Source organism: Loxodonta africana, chromosome 4, assembly GCF_030014295.1.
Source record: "Loxodonta africana isolate mLoxAfr1 chromosome 4, mLoxAfr1.hap2, whole genome shotgun sequence".
Taxonomy (NCBI): domain Eukaryota; kingdom Metazoa; phylum Chordata; class Mammalia; order Proboscidea; family Elephantidae; genus Loxodonta; species Loxodonta africana.
The window spans coordinates 102,759,115-102,780,263 of NC_087345.1; the positions used below are offsets into that span (position 1 = coordinate 102,759,115).

Here is a 21,149-nt window from a genome sequence, read left to right on the forward strand (position 1 = left end):
TCAGTTAGTATTAGTTCCTATGGATTATCATTTTTTTTCAAAATTCTCCTGGATATCTGTGTATGTTCATTTTTCACACAAATTTTAGAATTAGCTTAACTAGTTACAGAAAATATCATTATTAGTTTTCTTAAAGGCACATAGATTATAAACCAACTTTCATTTTTAAAAAATGATTCATACCTTCAAAAAGGTATGCATTCTCATATATTCAACTCTTCTTTTGTGCCTGTAAATTGAATTTAAAGTAGTCCTTTAGACTTTTTTTTTTAAATTGTACTCCTATTCAATTTGCATGTCGTTGTTACTGTTGCTTTTGTAAATGTGCTCTTTCTTTGAATACATATTATTTCAACTGAAGTAAGTACCTTAAATATTTAAACTGGGTACGTTTTGCTACAAGGTTTTCATGACACCACCAGGCTCTTTGATTTGGTTCCATTTTATCAGGTTGGTTTTACTTTACTGGGTTCCCTGGCTGAAGAGACCAGGAGCATCTATGCATACAAAGCACAGATCCAGCCAAAACACTGGAAGTCCTATTTTCTGCTTTATTCTTCAGAAACAATATGGGACAAATAGAACTCTGGGGTAGGTGACTGAGAGTTATCGTCTGTGGAAAAACACTAAAAGGATCAGGGCATAAATGGAACATCAATGTTTCAGACAGAGAATTTAACTTCAGTCTGAATTTTATTGAAATTTTATATATCCAAACATTGATTCGCTTTAATAAATACTTTTCATAATCTCTGCTTTGTAAATCATCATTGACTGTCAAATTCTACCTTATTCTGAAATTCTGCCCTAAGATTAGACTTATTCTAATGAATGATAGGAAACCCTGGTGGCATAGTGGCTAAGTGTTACGGCTGCTAACCAAACGGTCGGCAGTTTGAATTCGCCAGGCGCTCCTTGGAAATTCTATGGGGCAGTTCTACTCTGTCCTATAGGGTCGCTATGAGTCGGAATCAACTCGATGGCACTGTTTTGTTTTGTTTTGTTTTGTTAATGAATGATAATTCATTTTACTGTGTCTGCAGAACTGGGATCTAAAAACCTTCTATGTTTGTAACTTTTATTCAGAGTGAGACATGCAATCACAGAATTTTGTTGTTGTTGTTGCCATCAAGTCAGCTCCAACTCATGGTGACTTATGTATAACAGGACAAAATGTTGTCCAATCCTGTGCCATCTTCATGATTGTATGTATGTTTGAATCCTCTGTTAAGACTATTATGTCAATCCATCTCATTGCAAGTTTTCCGCATTTTTGCTGAACTTCTACTTTTCCAAACATGACATTTTTTCCAGAGATTGATCTTTCCTGATGACATGGCCAAAGTAAGTGAGTCAAAGTCTCACCATCCTCACTTCTAAGGACCATTCTGGTTGTATTTTTTCTAAGACCAATTTGTTCATTCTTTTGGCAGTGCATGGTATATTGAGTACTATGTAATTGGTAAAAAAAACAAATTATTTTTTTTTTTTTTTTTTTTTTTTACCAATATCATAGTTTGAATGCATCAATTCTTTTGTCTTCCTTTTTCACTATTCAACTTCCATAGGCATATGAAGCATTGAAAAGACCAAGGTTTGGGTTAGGCTCACCTTAGTCATCATACTGACATCTTTGCTTTTTAAAATGCTAAAGAAATCTCTGCAGCATATTTGCCTAACACAACACGTCATTCAATTTCTTGACTGCTGCTCCCACGGACTCAGAATTTTAAAGCTGAAGAAATCTCTCACATCTTTTAGAGCACTTTTTATCAGCCATGGTGAAGGATTACAGGAATAACAACAGGGAGCTTTCTGAAATAAAATATTGTCATTTCTGTGTCCCCATTACCTAACTCCTCTCCACCCCCATGATAGTCACTGTTTAGTGAGTCATTACTCAAGTGTTGGCACGGAACAAAAGGTTGAGAACCACTTCTTCTACGATGTAGCAAAAGAAAGTAAGACCTGGAAGCTGAGTGATTTTCTAAATATCACAGTACTTACTAGCAGAACTGGCTATATTGACTCCTGACTCCTTCCACTATATCATACTAGTACTCAATAACTTTAGAAAAGTTTGGTTTACTGGAATCAGAGTTATCTCTAAGGCTCTTCTGGTACCTGTTGCTTCTGTCCAACACACACCATGGATAAAATTAACTGTTTCCTCCTCTGTGTTTCCAGAATACTATTCACAAAGCGAGTATAGCTCGTAAATGCTAATCTAGAACGTCTGATTTTATGCACATCTGCTATTCCTCTAGCCAGATTATCAGATCCATGACAGAGGACTACAAAGCATATTCATTTTTCCTCCCTACTGCCTAGCACAGTTCCTGGCACATACCTAATTCTCAATAAATCTTTCTGGAATTATATTTAACCCATTACTTTGCTATATTCAAAAATCATAGTAACATTTTAGTACAAATGACTCAAACGTATCACAGAAAATTGTAAAGCTCAGTTTAAATTTAATTTTTAAAGTTCTCTCTGGAGGCTACTTATTAATTCATGATATTTTTTAAAGAATACCAAATCACAAGGAATTATTTCCACTAATTTTTCTGAATGCTCTCTTCTTTTCATAAAGCATTAACCCTAAACATTCTTTATATCTTTAGTCATACCTTTTATAAAGACTCAATTCATCTTATGATAAACCCCCAAGACATCGTAGTTTCACCAATATCATTTGCTTTACACAATGTAAATGTAGTTCCTCTCTTCTCCTTTTTTCATACTTAGTATGATTTATTGATAATTTGGTTAAAAATTGGAAGAAACAATGCACACCAAACCACTTCAAAAGTGGCTATCTCTGAAGAGAGAAGAGAAAATGAGCACAGAGAATCAAAGGGGACTTTCTTGTTGTGCCCTGTTTGCCTTCATGGACTGAATCTTTCACCCACAGAAAAGAAAAATAAGCAGTGGAGAGGAGAAACCAAGAAAAACACAAGGCATAGCTGCCTGTCAAATTCTTCAGTTCTCCTTCTGACTGAGCTGACTTTAGCTGACTGAGTGCATTTATGTTACTTGCAACCAAGAAGCTTTGTCTAAGTCTGTAGTTGATGGTACACTTATCTTAACTGAAAAGGCTCATCTTTTCACCCACCACATCCCTATTGTCATTGTTATAGCTTCCTACTATCATAGTAAACAGAAGATTGGAATCTTAAACTGAAAAAGCTCCCCCAGTTCCCCAAATTCAAGAACATTCTAGTTCCTGTATAAAGTCAAAAACCAAGCCTGTTGCCACTGAGTCAATTCCAACTCATAAGAACCGTGTAGAACAGAGTAGAACTGCCCCATAGCATTTCGAAGGGGAGGCTGGTGGATTCAAACCGCTGACCTCTTGGTTAACAGTCAAGCTGTTAACCACTGTGCCACCAGAGCTCCAGTGTAAGGTCAGAAGACCTATATTCAACATACCCTGTTCAAAGCTGCTAGGACCAGTTTGTGAATACCATTCCGGAAATACTGCTTTTTAACCGTATTTAGTTTGTGCTGTGATTCGGTATCCTGCCTGGATTCTTCCAGCATACCTAAATGCAAAAATAAATACGTAAATAAGTCAATAAATAAATTTTTTTTTCTAGTGTAGATAAATGAATATTTTCTCATAAACACTGAAGCTGAACAGATCATCACTTATAGAAACAATAACCTAACAATATACATATTGTACTTTTCCTAGTTTGTAGTTTTCAAACACAGAAATAACTTCTAGCACTACGGAATTTACAAAAATAGTTCATCATTGAATATAAAATAAATAGTGTGCATACGGATGTTTACTGAATTTAAAGCAGCAGGAACTTACTATGGTGGAAGAATATTCTGTAACAAACAATCTCTTTTTGTATGAGTGGGCAGTTGTTTACGAAACTGGAAGATTTTGAAACAACAGTGGACAACTTGGGGAAAGCTCAAAGTTATTTGGGTTATAAAAAAAGGAAGGTCAGATGAAAGCAGGAGTAAAAGACCAGCTGGATACAACAGTAGAAAAAAACAAGACTTGAGTTTCAGTACTACGATGATAGCGTCTTTACAGAGTTTTGTTTAAAGTCCTCTGAAGGACTGTGTGATAGTATTAAGTTCTATAAAGGAAACATACCACATATTAAGCTACATTAGAGCTGAACTATGTCAAAACCACTGAAAAAAACTAGAAGTCAAAAAAATCGATTATACAATATACCTTCATTGGCTGCTGTCATGTTGATTCCAAATTATAGCAACCCCATGTGACACAGTAGAACTGCCCATAGGGTTTTCTTGGTTGTAATCTTTAAGGAAGCAGATTGCCAGGTTTTTTCCCACAGAGCCACTGGGTGGATTGGAACCACCAACCTTTCAGTTAGCAGCTGAGAGTCTAACTGTTGCACCACCAAGGCTCCTTATACGATAGAATATATAAGTAAAATTATGAACTAATGATGTTTTACAAATCTAACAATATAGAAATAATTGACAAAAAATATAATCTTTCACATTTAAATTAAATCGATCATGTACAGTTTTTCATTTATTTAGCAAATATTTGAGTGCCAATTATGTGCCAGGGATTTTGCAAAGTGCCAGGGATTTTGCTATGTGCTGAATAAGGCACTGGATTTCCACTCTCCTTGAACCTTGAGTCCTCGTTTTAAAGTTTATTGAAACGGGCACTGCCATTCACAAGTTTTGTGACCTTGGGCAAGTCACTTAAACTCTGTGTCTCATTTTCAGTGACCAAGGCCACATTAACTTCTGAGGCGAGGCTGCCCATTATACCAAAAGCAGATGTGACTGTTAAAAGCAGGCCTGGTGAGTAGTGAAAATTTCATGCCACATGTAGTGGATCTTATTAAACCTCTCCCTTATATAAAGACCAAATAAATATTCCTGTAACTTTGCATCTCTGGTCTTTCTTATATCACTTGAGATTCTACTGTCCAGAATACATCTCATTCCCATGTAACAGTCCTTCAAAATATATGGACTATAAACTTTTAAGGGCAGGGTTCATAACTTCATCATCTCCAAATCTCCAAGGGTTCCAAGTATAATGTTTTAGATATAACACTTGTTCAATATATGCTTAATGCACAAATGTATATTTAAGAGTGTGGACCCTTGAAGAACACCAAGCTCACAAGGTAATTATGAGCCCAAGGGACAGAAAGGGCCAAGTGAACGAGACACTACATCATCCTGAGACCAGAAGAACTAGATGGTGCCCCGCCACAACCGATGACTGCCCTGACAGGGAGCACAACAGAGAACCCCCGAGGGAGCAGGAGATCAGTGGGATGCAGACCCCAAATTCTCATAAAAAGACCAGACTTAATGGTCTGTTTAAGGCTAGAAGAATCCCAGCAGTCATGGTCCCCAAACCTTCTGTTGGCCCAGGACAGGAACCATTCCCAAAGCCAACTCATCAGACATGGATTGGACTGGACAATGGGTTGGAGAGAGATGCTGATGAAGAGTGAGCTACTTGCATCAGGTGGACACTTGAGACTATGTTGGCATCTCCTGTCTGGAGAGGAGATGAGAGAGTAGAGGGGGTTAGAAACTGGCAAAACGGTCATACAAGGAGAGACTGGAAGGAGGGAATGGGCTGACTCATTAGGGGGAGAGTAAATGGGAGTATGTAGTAAGGTGTAAAAAAAAAAAAAAAAGGTGTATATAAGTTTATATGTGAGAGACTGACTTGATTTGTAAACTTTCACTTAAAGCACAATAAAAATTATTAAAAAAAAAAAAAAGTGTGGACCCCTTGGATTCAAGCTATACATAGGTTTAAAATGTGGCTCCATTACATAGGCTGAGACCTTCGCATCTCTATGTCTCAGTTTCGTCACATGTAAAATGGAAAGAAATAAAAAAGTACTATCTGCCTCACGGGCCGCTATGAGGATTAAAAGTTAATATACTTAATGCACTTAGGATAATGTCTGACACATTTTAAGTCCTTCATATTGTTACCCGTTTTAATATACCCATTGCGATCGAGTCAATTCCAAATCACAGTGACCCTACAGGACAGGGTAGAACTGGCCCATAGGGTTTCTGACGAGCAGCTGGTGGATTTGAACTGTCAACCTTTTGGGTAGCAGCCAAGATCTTAACCACTGTGCCACCAGGGGTCCTTCATATTGTTAGGTATCATTATTGTTACTAGCTATAAATGAGTAAAGTTATAATACAATTGTCGTATTCCCCTAAAGAAACTCAGTTCCTCCTATCACTCTTATTAACGTGGTTTTGTATTCCTACTCACTCTCTTCTATACACTTCTTCCCAAATTGCCTATGCTCCTTCCTAAAGAATTTCGTATTATTTCTTCCAGAATTGACACTAAGACAAGAAAACAAGTCAAATGATATTTCATATAACCTGCTGAAAATATTTTATTAAAATAATTATATATTATTTTACTAAAGTAATTGGCTCAGTTTCTTCAATAAGTTAGTGTTATACAAAAAATGGAGGGGGTGGGCTGTCCTAGATTGAAAGAAACTTAACAAACATAATACAAGATGCACTATGTGGTCTTGGACTGGTTTTTGAATTTGACAAATTTGCTGTTATGTACACCTTTGCTACAATTAAGGACATGTGAATATAGTCTAGTTAATAAATGAGTAAACATGCACTCAGGTATGTTAAAAGCACCTTAACTCAGCATGTTCAAACCAGAAATTATATTTGATCTCAAAACTACTGCAATACTGAAAGCCTAGTTACTCATTGATATATACAATGGTATGGTATGGTGTGGCATGGCATGGTATGGTGTGGAAGCATATAGAAGGTAGATCGTTAAGCATTTACCTAATAGAGAAATGTATTTATACACTGATATGTTTATAAAATGTGTCTACATACTGATAAAAAAAAAAGTAGTCTATAATAATATGCTTATAAAATGTATCCATACAAGAATTATAGACCTAAAGTAACAATTTTCAAGGGCACTTGTAATCTAAATTATTATTAACTGTCAATGTAATTTTATTTATTTTAGTAGCATAATTATTCCTCAGAACATTGTTTGAGTTGCTTTAGGGTCAATTTAAAAACAATAAAAGAAAAAAATTATATTAAAAATTTGTTTTTGAAACTAAAAGGGTATAATTTATTATCTAAAAGATTTGGTTCTTAATGGTCACTTAAGGATAATTAAAATATATATATAATACATGCACACTATATATTTATAATCTAAAATTGAAATTCAAAATGAAGACCTACAATAATATTTTTGAGCAAAATTATATCTCAAAAAGTTAACTAACAACTATGAATAGGATACTATGATTCAGTTCAAGATATATTGGTTTGATAGTTATTTTTTATTCAAGGTACCAGTAATCAAAAAGCCCTGCTCTTGAAAAACACTTATACTTTTATGCTCAGAAACAAAAAATACATAAAACATAAAATGTATGACTATAAATATGACAGATTTTGGAAAATTTCATTTAAGCAGGACAAAAAATAACTGGACTTCCAAAGAACTAGGAACTCTACAGAACAAAAAGAAGTGTCGTCCTTCATAGCAACAGTCACAAAGTCAGGTCAAGAATATCTCCTAAATTTCTCTCAAATCCATCCTTTCCTTCCATCATCGGGCCTCTTCACCATGCCTCACTCAATTATCAGTGGCTTCCATTCTTTATTGTTGTTAGGTGCCCGTAAGTTGATTTCAACTCATAGTCAACCCATATGACACAGCAGAACTGCCCTGTACGGTTTTCATGGCTATAATCTTTATGAAAGCAGCTCTCTAAGTCTTTTTAAGGCCACTGGATGAGTTTGAACCACGACCTTTCCAATTAGTAGCTATTGTACCACCAGGGATTCTTCAGCTTCCACCTTAATCTCCCTGTTTTAGTATCTCTTCCTTCCAAGCATCCTTTATACCATGGTGCCATTAACTTGATCGTGACACTAAAATTTTTAAACAGCTTGAATGAATTTTAATTAGCTAATAGGAAAAAAGCACAAACTGCTTAGCACTGTATTCAGGGCCCTTCCCTTTCAGGCCTGTGCCGGTCTTTTCACATTTACCCCCAGGCTCTCCTCTCTTCATACCCTACGCCTCACAACACTACAAGCTGTACTTTCTCCTGTTTGAAATGTGCTTCCAGGCTAGCCCTGTTCAGTCCTCAAACTCCAATATCACAACCTCTGACCTTTCCTGCTGAATGAACTATTTGTTCTTTCATCAACATTACCATAATCTTTTACACAAATAATAGCACCTCTCACACTGGTAATTAACTATTTACATATCCTTCTACATCTGAGCTCCTATTAATAGTAGAATGACTTATTTTTCATTCATCTTTCGACTCCAGAAGGTATCACAGTATTTAGAATATAAGGGGCAGTTAATAAACATGTGTTGACTGAGTAAAGGAGCAGGTATTTTAAATGGACTTTGGAGGATAAATAAGGTCACAGAGATGTGAACAGGAAGTGATACATATTAGGAGGAGTAGAGCTATTGAAGTTAATGGGTAAGGACCATGTGGTTATATTTTAGAAAGACGAGTTCAATTACAGAGAAGAGATGGAATTAAGTGAGGCAAGAGGTGTGAAAATTAGTTAGAAAGCTCTATAAGTATGTAACTTACCTGGAACTATAAAATGCAAAATAGCTCGAAGTGCCTCCAGCTGAACTGATAATGACGTCTCATGACTTTTCATAACTGTTATTATTTTGGGGGCCACTGCCGCCATTGTATCCACGGAAGTATTACTGGAGATATAAAATCAAAATGCTTATTAAAAGTGCAATCTGACTCAACTACACAAACCAAATAGAAACAAGTGTGAGGAAAGAGAACCAATATATTTTATCAGAAAAGACTATGTGAGAACGCATTTGAATTCATTAATATGAGCATACATAATTTTAACTGCTGTTTGACAAAACTTTGACCTCAAGAAGTAGAATTCACAGCAACCTAGAAATCCTTTTACTTAGTTTCATAAAATGAACAACTTCTTTCTGATCTGCATATGGGTCATAGGCAACCACCTGGGAGATAGATGATATTATCTCCATTTTCCAGATGAAGAATTGAGACAGGCTCAGGTTAAATATCAAGATCTTTGTCTGACCCCAATGCAAAGGCTCTTCACATCATACCAACCAACCTCTTCCAGATTAACTTCACTGGACTTCTTATATGTTAGTCTTAAATTGTTTTAATTTTCATTAAAGTATTGGTTTCTCTAAGGTATTGTAGGTGTTCTAAGATATTGCAGCCATAGTACAAGCAGGTACTATGAACTTTAATACAGGCAGTTGTGGCTTTGCATGGTGCTATGTTAACTCAATCTTGTACAAATTGGAATCATGTCCTTGTTTTGCATGCTTCCATGGTAAATGAGTAATATTCTTTCTTTTCCATCTTAAAGTCCCAGTTTAAATACATCCCCTCTTGAAGCCTCCCTCCTTTGGTAACTCCAACTGGGTTCACTCTGCTCTTACCACTGTGTTTTTGCACATTACTGCTATTGCATTATCACACTGGATTGTAATTATCTGTTTACGTATTGGTTTCTCCCACTAGACAGTGGCTTTTTAAAAGTCAGGCATGTTATCAAAGTTAACTTAGAATTCCAGGACCTGAATGGTACAAATTTTGCTTATGAGAAACAGTTAGAAACATTAAATGCTTTGCCCAGAATCTACAGAATCCTAAACTGAAGGTTATTACACTGTGGTTTTGCCTTATTTGTAAAGGTTCACACACATAAAAATCACCACTTAAGGTAAATTTTTCATTTACATGTTCAAAAGCAAGCTTCAACTTCACTTTAAATAAGTGGAATATGACTTACAGATATGTATATAAACATAGATTATTTAAACTGATGTTAAAAATATAAGCCCATTCCTGACAAGTCTATAGGCCTGCTATGTACAGTTTATCATAGTATATGCACTTTATTTATTCAGACTTTATGATAGTATTAATAATAACTGCTATGATTTATTGAGTGCTTACAATGCAACAGGCATTATCCTAATCCCTTTATGAAATTATTTTTTTTAATCCTTAGATCATAAATTTATAATTTGTGAAGTTGTTGTTACTATCCCTCTTTACAGAGGAAGAACCTCAAGTTTAGAGATCAAAGAGCTGGCTCAAATTAGTGGGTAAGCCAGGACTCAAAATCAGTTTTTACTATAAAATCTGTGCCATTTAATTTTTCTTTTACACATGATAGTTTCCTAATAGGTTTTTTTGTTTGTAACTTACTCAAACAATGCCAAAATTGCCTTTTTGTGTGTGTGTGTGTATAATAAAACGCCAAAAGGTGCTGAGGTACCCTGCAGTAATCATCTACCCTGTGTAATTCAGTTTTGGTCTTTCAAACAGATTTTTTTATACCAGCAATTCTGCCCCAACCTACCCCTGGATAATCTGGTCCTATTGAACCACTAACCAGCCACATAATCTTAACATTTCTGGATATAGACTAGATGATATTAAAATCTTCCTCAGCTAAGGAATGAAAGCAAGAAGAGAAGACAAAATTAATTCAAATGAAGGAGTAATAATACATTAGTTGCAAAACAGCAACAGTTAGAGCCCTTATTCTGATTTTATCTTTTCTTTTATACCTTTCATACCCACAGGATAATTTGAAACACTGGAATGATGTGTGGTATGTAGCTACCATTTTTCAAAACACAGTCGACACCAAGCATCAGGATCAAAAGCAAACCTTCAAAACACTTCCACAATCTCCACCATCCCTTTCAATGTTCAGAGAGCATAAGTATATGATATCTGTGATATGACATTATATCGCAAAATGCTTCCATCTTTAAATATCTTATGCTTTTTTTTTTCATTGTCAGAAATTTGCTTGGAATATTCATATTCTACTGAGCCCAATACTACATATTCTGCATAAATTAATGAATCTATATTACCTTCCTTCAAAAAGATGATTTAGCATTTTACAGCCACTTTCAGCCACTTCAGGGGAGTATATATGCCTCTGCATTAACTCCAAAACATTCAGGTATAATCCTTTTGACAACAGGACTTTTCTGAAATTAACTGAAAATTTTTTTAGTGTTGTAAAAATCAGAGCATAGTTTCATAATTTTACAAGAACACCTGGAATATTAAAATAATCTAAATTCCCAGAAAAGCATATACAAGAACATACATAATTTTTATTTCATCAGTGATTTAAAACTAATTAATGCTTATTTCTTTAAAACATATGTTGTTTTCAATTTTTACACATTTATAAACTCTTTGTTGAGGTTTTAGTTTTAAATGTTTTACTGTCAGAGTAGGTTGGTTTCAGTGTGATCATTATATCCCTGTTCATTTCAAAGGAGTGTTTTTGCAGAAAAATGTTTTAAAATAGTGGCCTGTAAAATAAGAATAAAAGTTAAATTTCTTTCTAATGCTCAAAATAACTTCAAAAAACAACCGTACTAACATAGAGCTAAGATTCCCTGGGTAGGCTGGACACTAGTGAAAACCAAACCAAACCTAGTGCCGTCGAGTCGATTCTGACTCATAGCGACACTGTAGGACAGAATAGAACTGCCCCATAGAGTTTCCAAGGAGTGCCTGGTGGATTCAAACTACTGACCTTTTGGTTAGCAGCCGTAGCACTTAACCACTGCGCCACCAGGGTTTCCAGGCTCTAGTGAGCTGGGACTAAATTACAAGAATGCAGAAGACATTTGCTAACCTCTCAGCTCTCAGTTGAGGTAGGGGGCAGGGTAGGGCTAGGGACTGGAACCAGAGTGGGTTGTTTTCAGCCTTAAGATGTTGTCCATTTACCTCAGAGACCATACAAGCATTACAATTTCTAGGTATGCCATCATGTGAAAAAGGACAGAAAGCACTGATATAGGGCACAAATTACTACACTCATTTTCACAAAGTAACATTAAAGCTTAGGAAGCACATCGAAATGCTTTTCAACTGATATTACATTATACTGGGAGAAGTAAATATATTCAGGCAATAATCATTAAGGAATAAATATATAATAAGCATTCTTCACCAGATACAAATTCATGTTCTTGAAATTTCCATACACATTGTCACAAAGTCTCTATATAAATATCAATTCCAGCATTATACACTGAATTCAACACTTTCAAAGTGGCATAAAAAAAAAAAACTTGGACAGTTTTAACTTAATTGCTGTTTTTAAAAATGTAACATCAGTCTCAAATTAGGAAAAAAAGAAGAGATAGAACACAGAAACAAGTAGAAGTAATACAAAAAAAATATTCTAAAATATTGCCAATACGTAAAAATTCTTTGCCACTGCATACCTTTTAAAGACATCTAGAATATCACACATTAAAATATGATAAGAAGTTGGTTACTTTACTTGATCATGGTCTGAAGGTGTGATAACTCCTTTCAAAGTTGCTAAATTCTAACCAAGGATATATTTAAAGAACAGAAGTAGTTCTAGACCAGGGGTTTCCAAACTTACTGGACACCCGAATTGTCTAGGAGGGCTTGTTAAAACATAGGTTGCTGAATCCTACCTCCAGAGTTTATGATTCAGTTGTTTTATGTCAGGTCCTAGAATTTATAATCTTAATATGTTTCCAAGTGATGCTGCTGGTACAGGGACCACATTTTAAGAACAACTGTCCTAGACATTAATGAGTGGGACAACTAGCTCTGTTTTCAGGCTTATTGTGACTTGAAATTGAGAATAGGAATTTCACTGAACACTAGACCTAAGAGTCACTTCACAGTTTATAGAACATTTTACACATTATCTCAATTCACCTATCCACATAACACTCTTGACCTCATCCATCCCATTTTAGCGATAAATTATCTGCTTTAAAAGGCCAATTAACAATATACAACTTCTTCAGGTCCTCAATAGTCACTTTCTCAGTGATGTCTTTCCTGAATGCCTAGTCAAAATTTCTTCTCCTCTGACCACTAACCTTTCATATTCTCCTGCTTTACTTTATTTATTTTTTTTTTCCTTAACTACCTTACATACCGTATATTTTATTTAGTCTTTATCTACCTCTAGAGTTTAAACTCCATGAACCTGGGATGTATTCCAAGTGACAAGAGCATTGTCTGACACATAACTGGATCTCCATAGATACTAACGGCATTAATTAACTAAGGAAAATGTCACACAAGATGTCTGAGACTTCGCCTTGAAGTCACCAGGGTGAGCCCAGCTCTCCTAGCTGCCAATCCTGTCATTAATTCAAGAAAAACCATACCCAGCTCTGCACACCCAATGTCCCCCAAGTATCTTTCAGTGAGAAATTGCCCACAGAGGTTGGTGAACAAGCTGCTCAAGTTCTTAATACTTTCCTAAGGCAGAACTCCATGGATAATATAAAGGGATCTGAGGATAGTTTATCTGACTATTGGCCAGAAACAAAGAAATAAGGAATTAGGAACAGCAGAAAACTGATTTTGAACAAAGAAATCAAGGTTGACTTCAAATGCAATAAATTCTCAGACACCATAGAAGCATGTTTGCACTTCAAAGATTTCCAGGTGGTTGAGAATTACAGTGCCAACACAGCCTTGTCTGTACGCAGTAAATGTCTGTCTCCTCTTTAAGGTGCTCCATGCAAAAGCAGCAAAAGTCCAGTCCTCATTTCAGCAGTGAGATCCCCATCCAGGCTTCTCTAACTGCACGGTAGAATATCAGAAGTTCAAGAATAGCAAGTCCCTTTTCTACCCGTCCTGCTCTGATTCATTGGAAACACTGGTAGCATAGTAGTTAAGTGCTATGGCTGCTAACCAAAAGGTTGGCAGTTCGAATCCACCGGGCACTCCTTGGAAACTCTATGGGGCAGTTCTACTTTGTCCTACAGAGTTGCTATGAGTCAGAATTGACTCAATGGCAACAGGTTTGTTTATTTTGGCTCTCACTCATTATCCCTGAGGGCAACTCCTGTCTGAGTCTCAGTGTTTGTTTATTAAAGTGCTGTCAGAGAGGTAGTATAGAGAAGGAGGAAAAAAAAGAGATTATTCCCTCTTGATTTAAGTAATACTATAAAGAAACATGCATAAAGTGGTTTCTTTATTCCTTTCACTCTACTTAGGCTTTCTACTAAAAGCTGGTGCAAGCACTGGTCTCTGTCTCAGGCTTTCAGTATTTTCTTTTTTTTTTTCTCCCTCCCTCTAAAAATATCCTGTAAGAGATGCCAAATCCCAATGCTTTTAAGATGAGTTTTCTCCCAGGGTTTTTCAGCAGCATTTCCTGTTTATGGGGACAGGAATCTGAACAGCCCAAGCATCAGTCTTAACCCTCAGGAATCCTTCCAGCAGTGTATGAGCCATTTTTCTCTCCTTAACAATGCAGAGCTACTCATCAGGCTTATAAGACTTACATATAAAGGGTCATTTTGAGAGAAAAGTAGTAGTATAAAAATTTTATAATGGACAATTTTGCCAGATTTTAAAATGGTATATATCTCTCCACCCAGTCATATTACATGGAAGCTTTCCTAATAACTGGAACAGTGTATAAAGGAATATGGAAAATAAATAAATAAAGTGACCATCTGGTGTTTACTACAGGTTAAAAAACAAACAAAAGGAAAACACTGGACATAAGCTAAAAGTTCATCAACAAGGAACTGGTTCATAGAATAGGATATAGGCATATAAGGGAAAACTACACAACCATTACAATGGATAATGTGAGAATCTACGTGTATTCACATGAGGAAAATGTAAAATCTGGTTGTAAACGAGTATAATACAATTCTATTTCTGCAAAAAAAAAAAAAAAAAAAATACTAACTATGCCAGTGTATAGGTACAAACATAGAAGTCTGGGAGAATATACACTAAAATGTTTGTTTTCTTTTTTACCCTCATATATTTATCCACATGTCTATATATCAGCTATGTGTCTACGTATCTAAAATTTTTACTCTGTATTACTTTTGTAATACACTGGCATAATGGTTAAGTGCTACGGCTGCTAACCAAAAGGTCGGCAGTTTGAATCCACCAGGCACTCCTTGGATACTCTATGCAACAGTTCTACTCTGTCCTATAGGGCCGCTATGAGTCAAAATCGACTCAATGGCAACATGTTTGGTGTTTGTTTTTATTATTTTTGTAAAATAACCACAAAATGCCTTTTGCTTTATTAGAAGTAGAGAGCACCCCTTACCGTTTTGTTCTAACAGTGTTGACAATGCATTTGCAGATGCCTGGAAGACTTCTTTTGATGAAGAATGCATCAGCATGGACAGCATCACTTCCCTATGAGCTGGGAACCTTTCACAAATTCAACCACAGTATTAACAGTAACCTTTTAATAATTTGCTCAAATATTCACTTACCATGATCTAATCTAACAACAAACAAGGGCATAGAAATAATACTTTAGGTCACCTCCACTTACAAGAGTGAATTGTACTTAAACACTTTTAAATTATTAAATTCTAATAAAATTGGTATTTCTGCATTTCTCCAAAAGCTGACAACCAGCAGAGAAAAGAAGTCTCAGCAAATATAAAGAGAACTGCTAGGAAGAAAAAGGTAAAGTGAAAAAAAGGTTAACGAAGGATAAGACAGGAATAGAATATTTATAGGCAACAAAGAGAAAAGCAAGAAAGGATAATTGGAACTTCATAAAGGTTTAAACCCCTCTTAAAGGGTCTTAAAGGTATAGAACATAAAATATTTTCTTTTAGTAATAGATGCGTTTTTAAAATCTCCTACCAATGCTGAGGTTAAGTGCTGTGAGCTGAAATTTATAAACTACATCATCAATCTTTCTTAACCTAACCTCTTAAACAGACTGCTCAATGTGGGATAATTAGAATGTTAGTTCAACATATACTTTTCTAAAGAATTACTGTTTCTTTTCAAAATGGAGATGTTTAATCAAATAGCGTCTGTGTTATTAATTCCCTTTTTACTGGCAGTGAGACAGCATAAAGATAACTGTGCAAATAAGCTGTCAAGATTTGAGATGTAGAATATTATTTAAGTTTCTGAGGTAAATTATTGCAATTTCAAAACCCAGAGGATAGCCAAATGGCACATTTATAAGCATTTGGCAAGAGTATAAGCAGTTGCCCTAAAACACGAAGTCTCCTGGACATGAAACAAATCTAATATACACACAACTCGTGGTTACAGTTTGTATCTTGGGGAGAAAGGGTTCTGTACTGTTTGAATAGCAGCTGCTGTTGAATGCCTCCTCAAGAGCTGACAGCTTCAGATAACCCTCTCACCAGAAGACAGGTCAAAACTGCTACATCAGGTGGGGAATCACCACAGGAGGCTTTCTAACCAAATCTAATTCCTGATACTGACAACCTGCTGGCAGTTCACAGCAGCAGAAAAGGTCACAGATGGCTCTGCAGTCTCTATCACCTGAGATTAATTAAGGCAGCATTTTTTTAAATGATCAGCCAGAAAAATGAAATATTTTCCTCCACAATTACTGAATTACCTTTGATTCCAAATCTTTCAGTAATAACTTTCAAACATAATATCTTTTTCTAACTATTGAAGACAATGAGATAAAAATATTTTCTATCTACTACTATTTTGTGGCAACAATCAAAGCATAAATGATGACATCAGAAATATTTCCAACAATAAAGATTACAGTTAAGGTATTTTATATGCATCAATCAGAGATATAACTGGCACTTTCTACTGTATAAAATAAAAACTACTGACTGGCCATCTTCATCTCCAATCTTCTTGTGTAAATTGTTTTGGTACATGAGGAGATTATTTAGTGCCCAGCATGCGGCCTCCTGGATTAGGAGAGGAAAAATAAGAAACCTGTAAAAATATAAACTGTCGTACAAACATAATGTCGTATAACTACGGTATTTACAAAATGTATTTACTAACCTGCACGTGCTTGTTCTTTCTATGCCCCGTTAATGCTTTGTAACAGGCTTCCAGCCAAAACAATTTATCTTCTTCCTCTTCAGCATCACTCCCCTGATTCTCATTCTTTTCCTCTAAGTCTTGATTTAAGAAAATGGTCTCAGCTTAAAAAAAAAAAAAATACATATAATTTAATTACAGTTTAAATGATCAACTCCAAGTTTACATTTCTGAAACTTTATCAGTAGACTGAGTTGTTCTTTAGTAGAGGCAATGGTAAATTATAAAGCCATATCTAATATATTCCAACCAACCAATCAGTTACCATTAAATCGATACTGACTTATGATGACCCCATGTGTGTCAGGGTAGATCTGTGCTCTGTAGAGCTTTCAACGGCTGGATTTTGGAAGTAGATTGCCAGGCCTTTCTTCTGAGGCACTTCTGGATGGACTAGAATCTCCAACCTTTCAAAGGTTAGCAGCCGAGTGCATTAACAATTTGTACCACCCAGAGCCTCTTCTATTACATACCTCATAATACTGCCATCCCATCTAGATAAATGATAAAATGAGGAAGAGGGTATCAAACAAAACTAATAAACTAGAGGAGAATTAACAGAAGATTAGCTGCTCAATTACAAGCTAACTCAAGGATTTAAAGCAAAACCCTATATGCCAAAGGCATGTGTACTTGTCACCACTGTTAGTTTCCTTGGAATCTCTTTTGGAAAATGAGTCACAACTGGGACAAAAGAGCCATTTAATACTTCTTTCTCTACCTATGGCTTTCTTGTTACAATGTTAACATCAAGACCAAATGCACCTGTAAGGATTTGCTATTAGGGAAAGTTACTTACTGAGGAGCGCTAAACAGCTGAGAGCCGAGATTTGTAACGTCGCATTCTCTGAATACTGCTGCACAGCTTTCACCACAAACTCATGGACCTCGTTTAATACCAGAATATTAAAAAAATTACCTAAAAGTTAAATAAGACATTAGCTGCTTTCCGTTCATGGGACTTATATTACCTTTAATTATATACTGCATAATTAATTAATTTGGGTGATGATGTATTACCACCATTAAAAACATGTAATTATTTTAATTTAAATAGCTGAACATGATGAAGTCAATTTTTGAAAACTTACTTCATGCTGTCATTTAATTATCTTATGTATACAATGGAAATGATTGAGCAAACAATGATACAAATTTAGATTACATTAATTTGGGGTTCTCTGACTCCCTCTCATTTTATCATCATATAAAAACAATGAAGTGTCTGTTGTACTTGGTACTCTGATATTGATTGTATAAAATAACAATCTTCCTGCACTCTAGTAGATAGAAGTCTTAAAAACCCTCCTGAGTTGCTAAATCCTTCTGCTGAAACACTCTTCTTTCATATAAAGGAATACTTCTCACAATACTTACCATTACTTGATCTTGTTCATGATGATGTTAGAAGAAAGGTAAGTGATTATTTCACCCTGTCTAACCCATTCCCAGGAAGAAGACTCATATCTTTTTATAATCATTCTTTCAAGAATCAACACCACATCCAAAAATCTAAATCCTTATGAGGAAAGACTTTGTACATGACTTTCTTGAAATTTCTATATAAAGCAGATGGATGTTTATCTCTCCACTGTCCCTCACTGATGTGTCTCCTTCCATTAGCTAATTTGTAACTCTCACAGCAGTCAAGGTTTCCTTGTGTGAGGAAGAATGAAACTCCTGTTTAGCTACAAGTGCCCTAAAATGATCCCAGAGATACATGCCAGAATTGGAAAAGATGCTATATGATGAAAAGCCTAAAACCCAAATGAAATATTAACCAAGGGCCTCAAAATAAAAAAAATAATAAAAAGCAGTTTAACTATGCTATAGCCCTACTCTGTAAATATATTCCTATATTCTTGCCTCATCCACATTCACCAACCAAGGAGACATACTCTCCACCCTTAGTAATCTCTGGTCATGGGCAATCATTTCAAAAAGATTCCCTCCTACTCTTCCCAGCTTGCCAATCTCTAAACTTGGGTAGTCCCCACCATCCTCTTTTCCCTATTCTATGTAACTGCCAACAGCTCTTCTTCCATCAACTCTGGACAAATACAAGAAGACTGATCTTATTTCCAGACAATTAATGTGAAAACACATAGGAGATTTAAGTGCATCAAACCCATAATCAGATTACAAACATTTAGAAAATGTTAAATATTTATTTATTGACTTTTGGCTTTCAATTAAGAAGAATAAATTGTTTATTCAGATTCCCTTTAAACAATAATGGGAACCATAAACTTCCTAGTAATAAATGGAATAATAACCTGTTAAGAGACAAGTAAAGGAGCCCTGGTGTTACGATGGTTAAGCACTTGGCTGCTAACTGAAAGGCTGGCAGTTCAAACCTAACAGCGTCTCCTCAGGAGGAAAGACCTGGCGATCTGCTCCTTTAAAGATTACAGCCTAGGAAACTCTATGGGGCTGTTCTACTCTGTCATATAGGGCCTCTATGAGTCAGAAACAACTCAATGGCAAACAAAAACAAGAGGTACATGAGAGAAAAAAGTTTGATGGCTTTTTATGTTTTTATGTTAAAAAAACAAAATAATGCAAAACTTAAACATTACATGACAGTTTTCTTGGCTTCTATAATTTCAATAGTAGAATGCCAATCACTTTTAATGTGACACTATGGGCCTATTTGGTAATCAAGTACCATTTTCCCAATCACAACAGTAAAACTATTTCCTCCTCTGGCTCGTTAAAAGGGATTAAGGTGAACTCACATTTCTAATGTAAGTTGTGCAAGTTGTAACTTGACTGTGGTAAACTGTAGAACACGAAACAAAGACATACATTAGTGTACTGCTCAAGATTTAAGAATCAACTTTTGAATTAGATAAAAACATTTATAATTATCAGCCAATTTATACAACTATGTCCAAGTTTATAAAAATAAAATGAGTAAAAATATCATCAGATGACAGGGATAAACTAGAAAATGCCTACTACATTTTAGAAAGAACGCTTTGTTTTATTCATCGATGCAGAAGTCTAGGTTCTTAGCCTGATTGCACCCCTTACTGGCTACGTGAATTTGAATAAGACACACAGACTTGCTGAACCACAGGTCCTCTTCTGTAAATGTGGAGATAATATCAATCCTAGGATTGTTTCAAGGATAGACAAACAACTGAACAAAAAATCATAGATATGAAACCACTTTTGAAGAAATGCATAAATTTAAGCTATTATTATCATATTACCACAGCTTTAGTCATATAATGAACATTCAATGAATGCTTATCATGGAAAGAAGTAACAAAATGAAGTAGCGTATGTAAAACAGAATTCAGTTGACTGAAATACCATTCAACCACAACTACCTAGAAATTTTCCTAATACTAAAAGCATTTCTGAATTATGCAAGGAATATAGTCATGATTCCAGAAGTGAAAATAGAAATTGCTACAATGAGATCATGAAAATTAGTTTTTTTTTTCCAAATGAATAACCATTTTCCAAAGTTTTAGTGATTAAAAGCTAAATGCCTGTTATAATAACTCCCCATTTTACAAAAAAAAAAAAAATTCTGGTGATCTTTTTTGGGAAAGGGCATCAGACCAATTTCCAACAGTTAATGATACTACTGACCATATTCATTAGCCATTCACATTTTAATGTATTTCTCTGCTCACAAAAAATATAAAGGAAATGGCCAAAAGGGGTTTGTGGGGAGGGCCAACAGGGAGTTGAAATAAGAGCTGTGAGCTGAAAGCAAAAGGACAAGGCAGGTAGTTGAAACCAAAAGGACAAGGCAGATAGTTGAAAGCAAAAGCACAAGCCCTGTGGAAGTATGGGCTCTGGAACTGCAATCAGCAGAATAGCCTTGGGTTCCCTCCAAGGTAGGGGAACTCAATCAGAATCACCCACATTAAGCCTAGATGCTACATACATCCTAAAGTGCTTCCAGGTCAGTCCTGTGCCCTGACTCCTAGCAAATATAAATCTTCTCTGGAGGAGCACATGTAATTTTGGTGCTAATAATTCTCAGAGATTAAGGTCAACCAAAGAGAAACTCACAAGCACCATTACCTAACATCAAGAAAGCAAGCCTCCATGAGTGACTGGTAGTAAGGACAGAAGGGGCAGATTTAGACTTCCAAGAATTTCACATATGGGAATTATCAGATAGCAAACACAAAATAGCTATGTATAAATGATTAAAGAAAGCTATGTATGAATGATTAAAGAATCATTAAAAAAAAAAGG

The 21,149-nt window shown here is 35.5% G+C and overlaps 1 protein-coding gene across 6 annotated transcripts in view; it reads right to left on the reverse strand.

Annotated features, from left to right (window-relative positions):
• Positions 1-21,149, reverse strand: part of LRRK2 (leucine rich repeat kinase 2) — a 159,702-nt gene that overhangs the window by 115,311 nt on the left and 23,242 nt on the right. For 5 of the 6 annotated variants that reach the window (XM_064284381.1, XM_064284380.1, XM_064284382.1 and 2 more), the window contains exons 8-14: positions 17,725-17,844; positions 16,887-17,029; positions 16,707-16,786; positions 15,181-15,287; positions 10,952-11,081; positions 8,634-8,758; positions 3,436-3,548 (exon numbers count right to left, since the gene is read on the reverse strand). In XM_064284381.1, coding sequence (XP_064140451.1) covers positions 3,436-3,548; positions 8,634-8,758; positions 10,952-11,081; positions 15,181-15,287; positions 16,707-16,786; positions 16,887-17,029; positions 17,725-17,844 — 818 coding nt within the window. Of the gene's footprint in view, positions 1-3,435; positions 3,549-8,633; positions 8,759-10,951; positions 11,082-15,180; positions 15,288-16,706; positions 16,815-16,886; positions 17,030-17,724; positions 17,845-21,149 lie in introns of those variants that run through there. The other variant, XM_064284384.1, reaches the window with a different exon arrangement.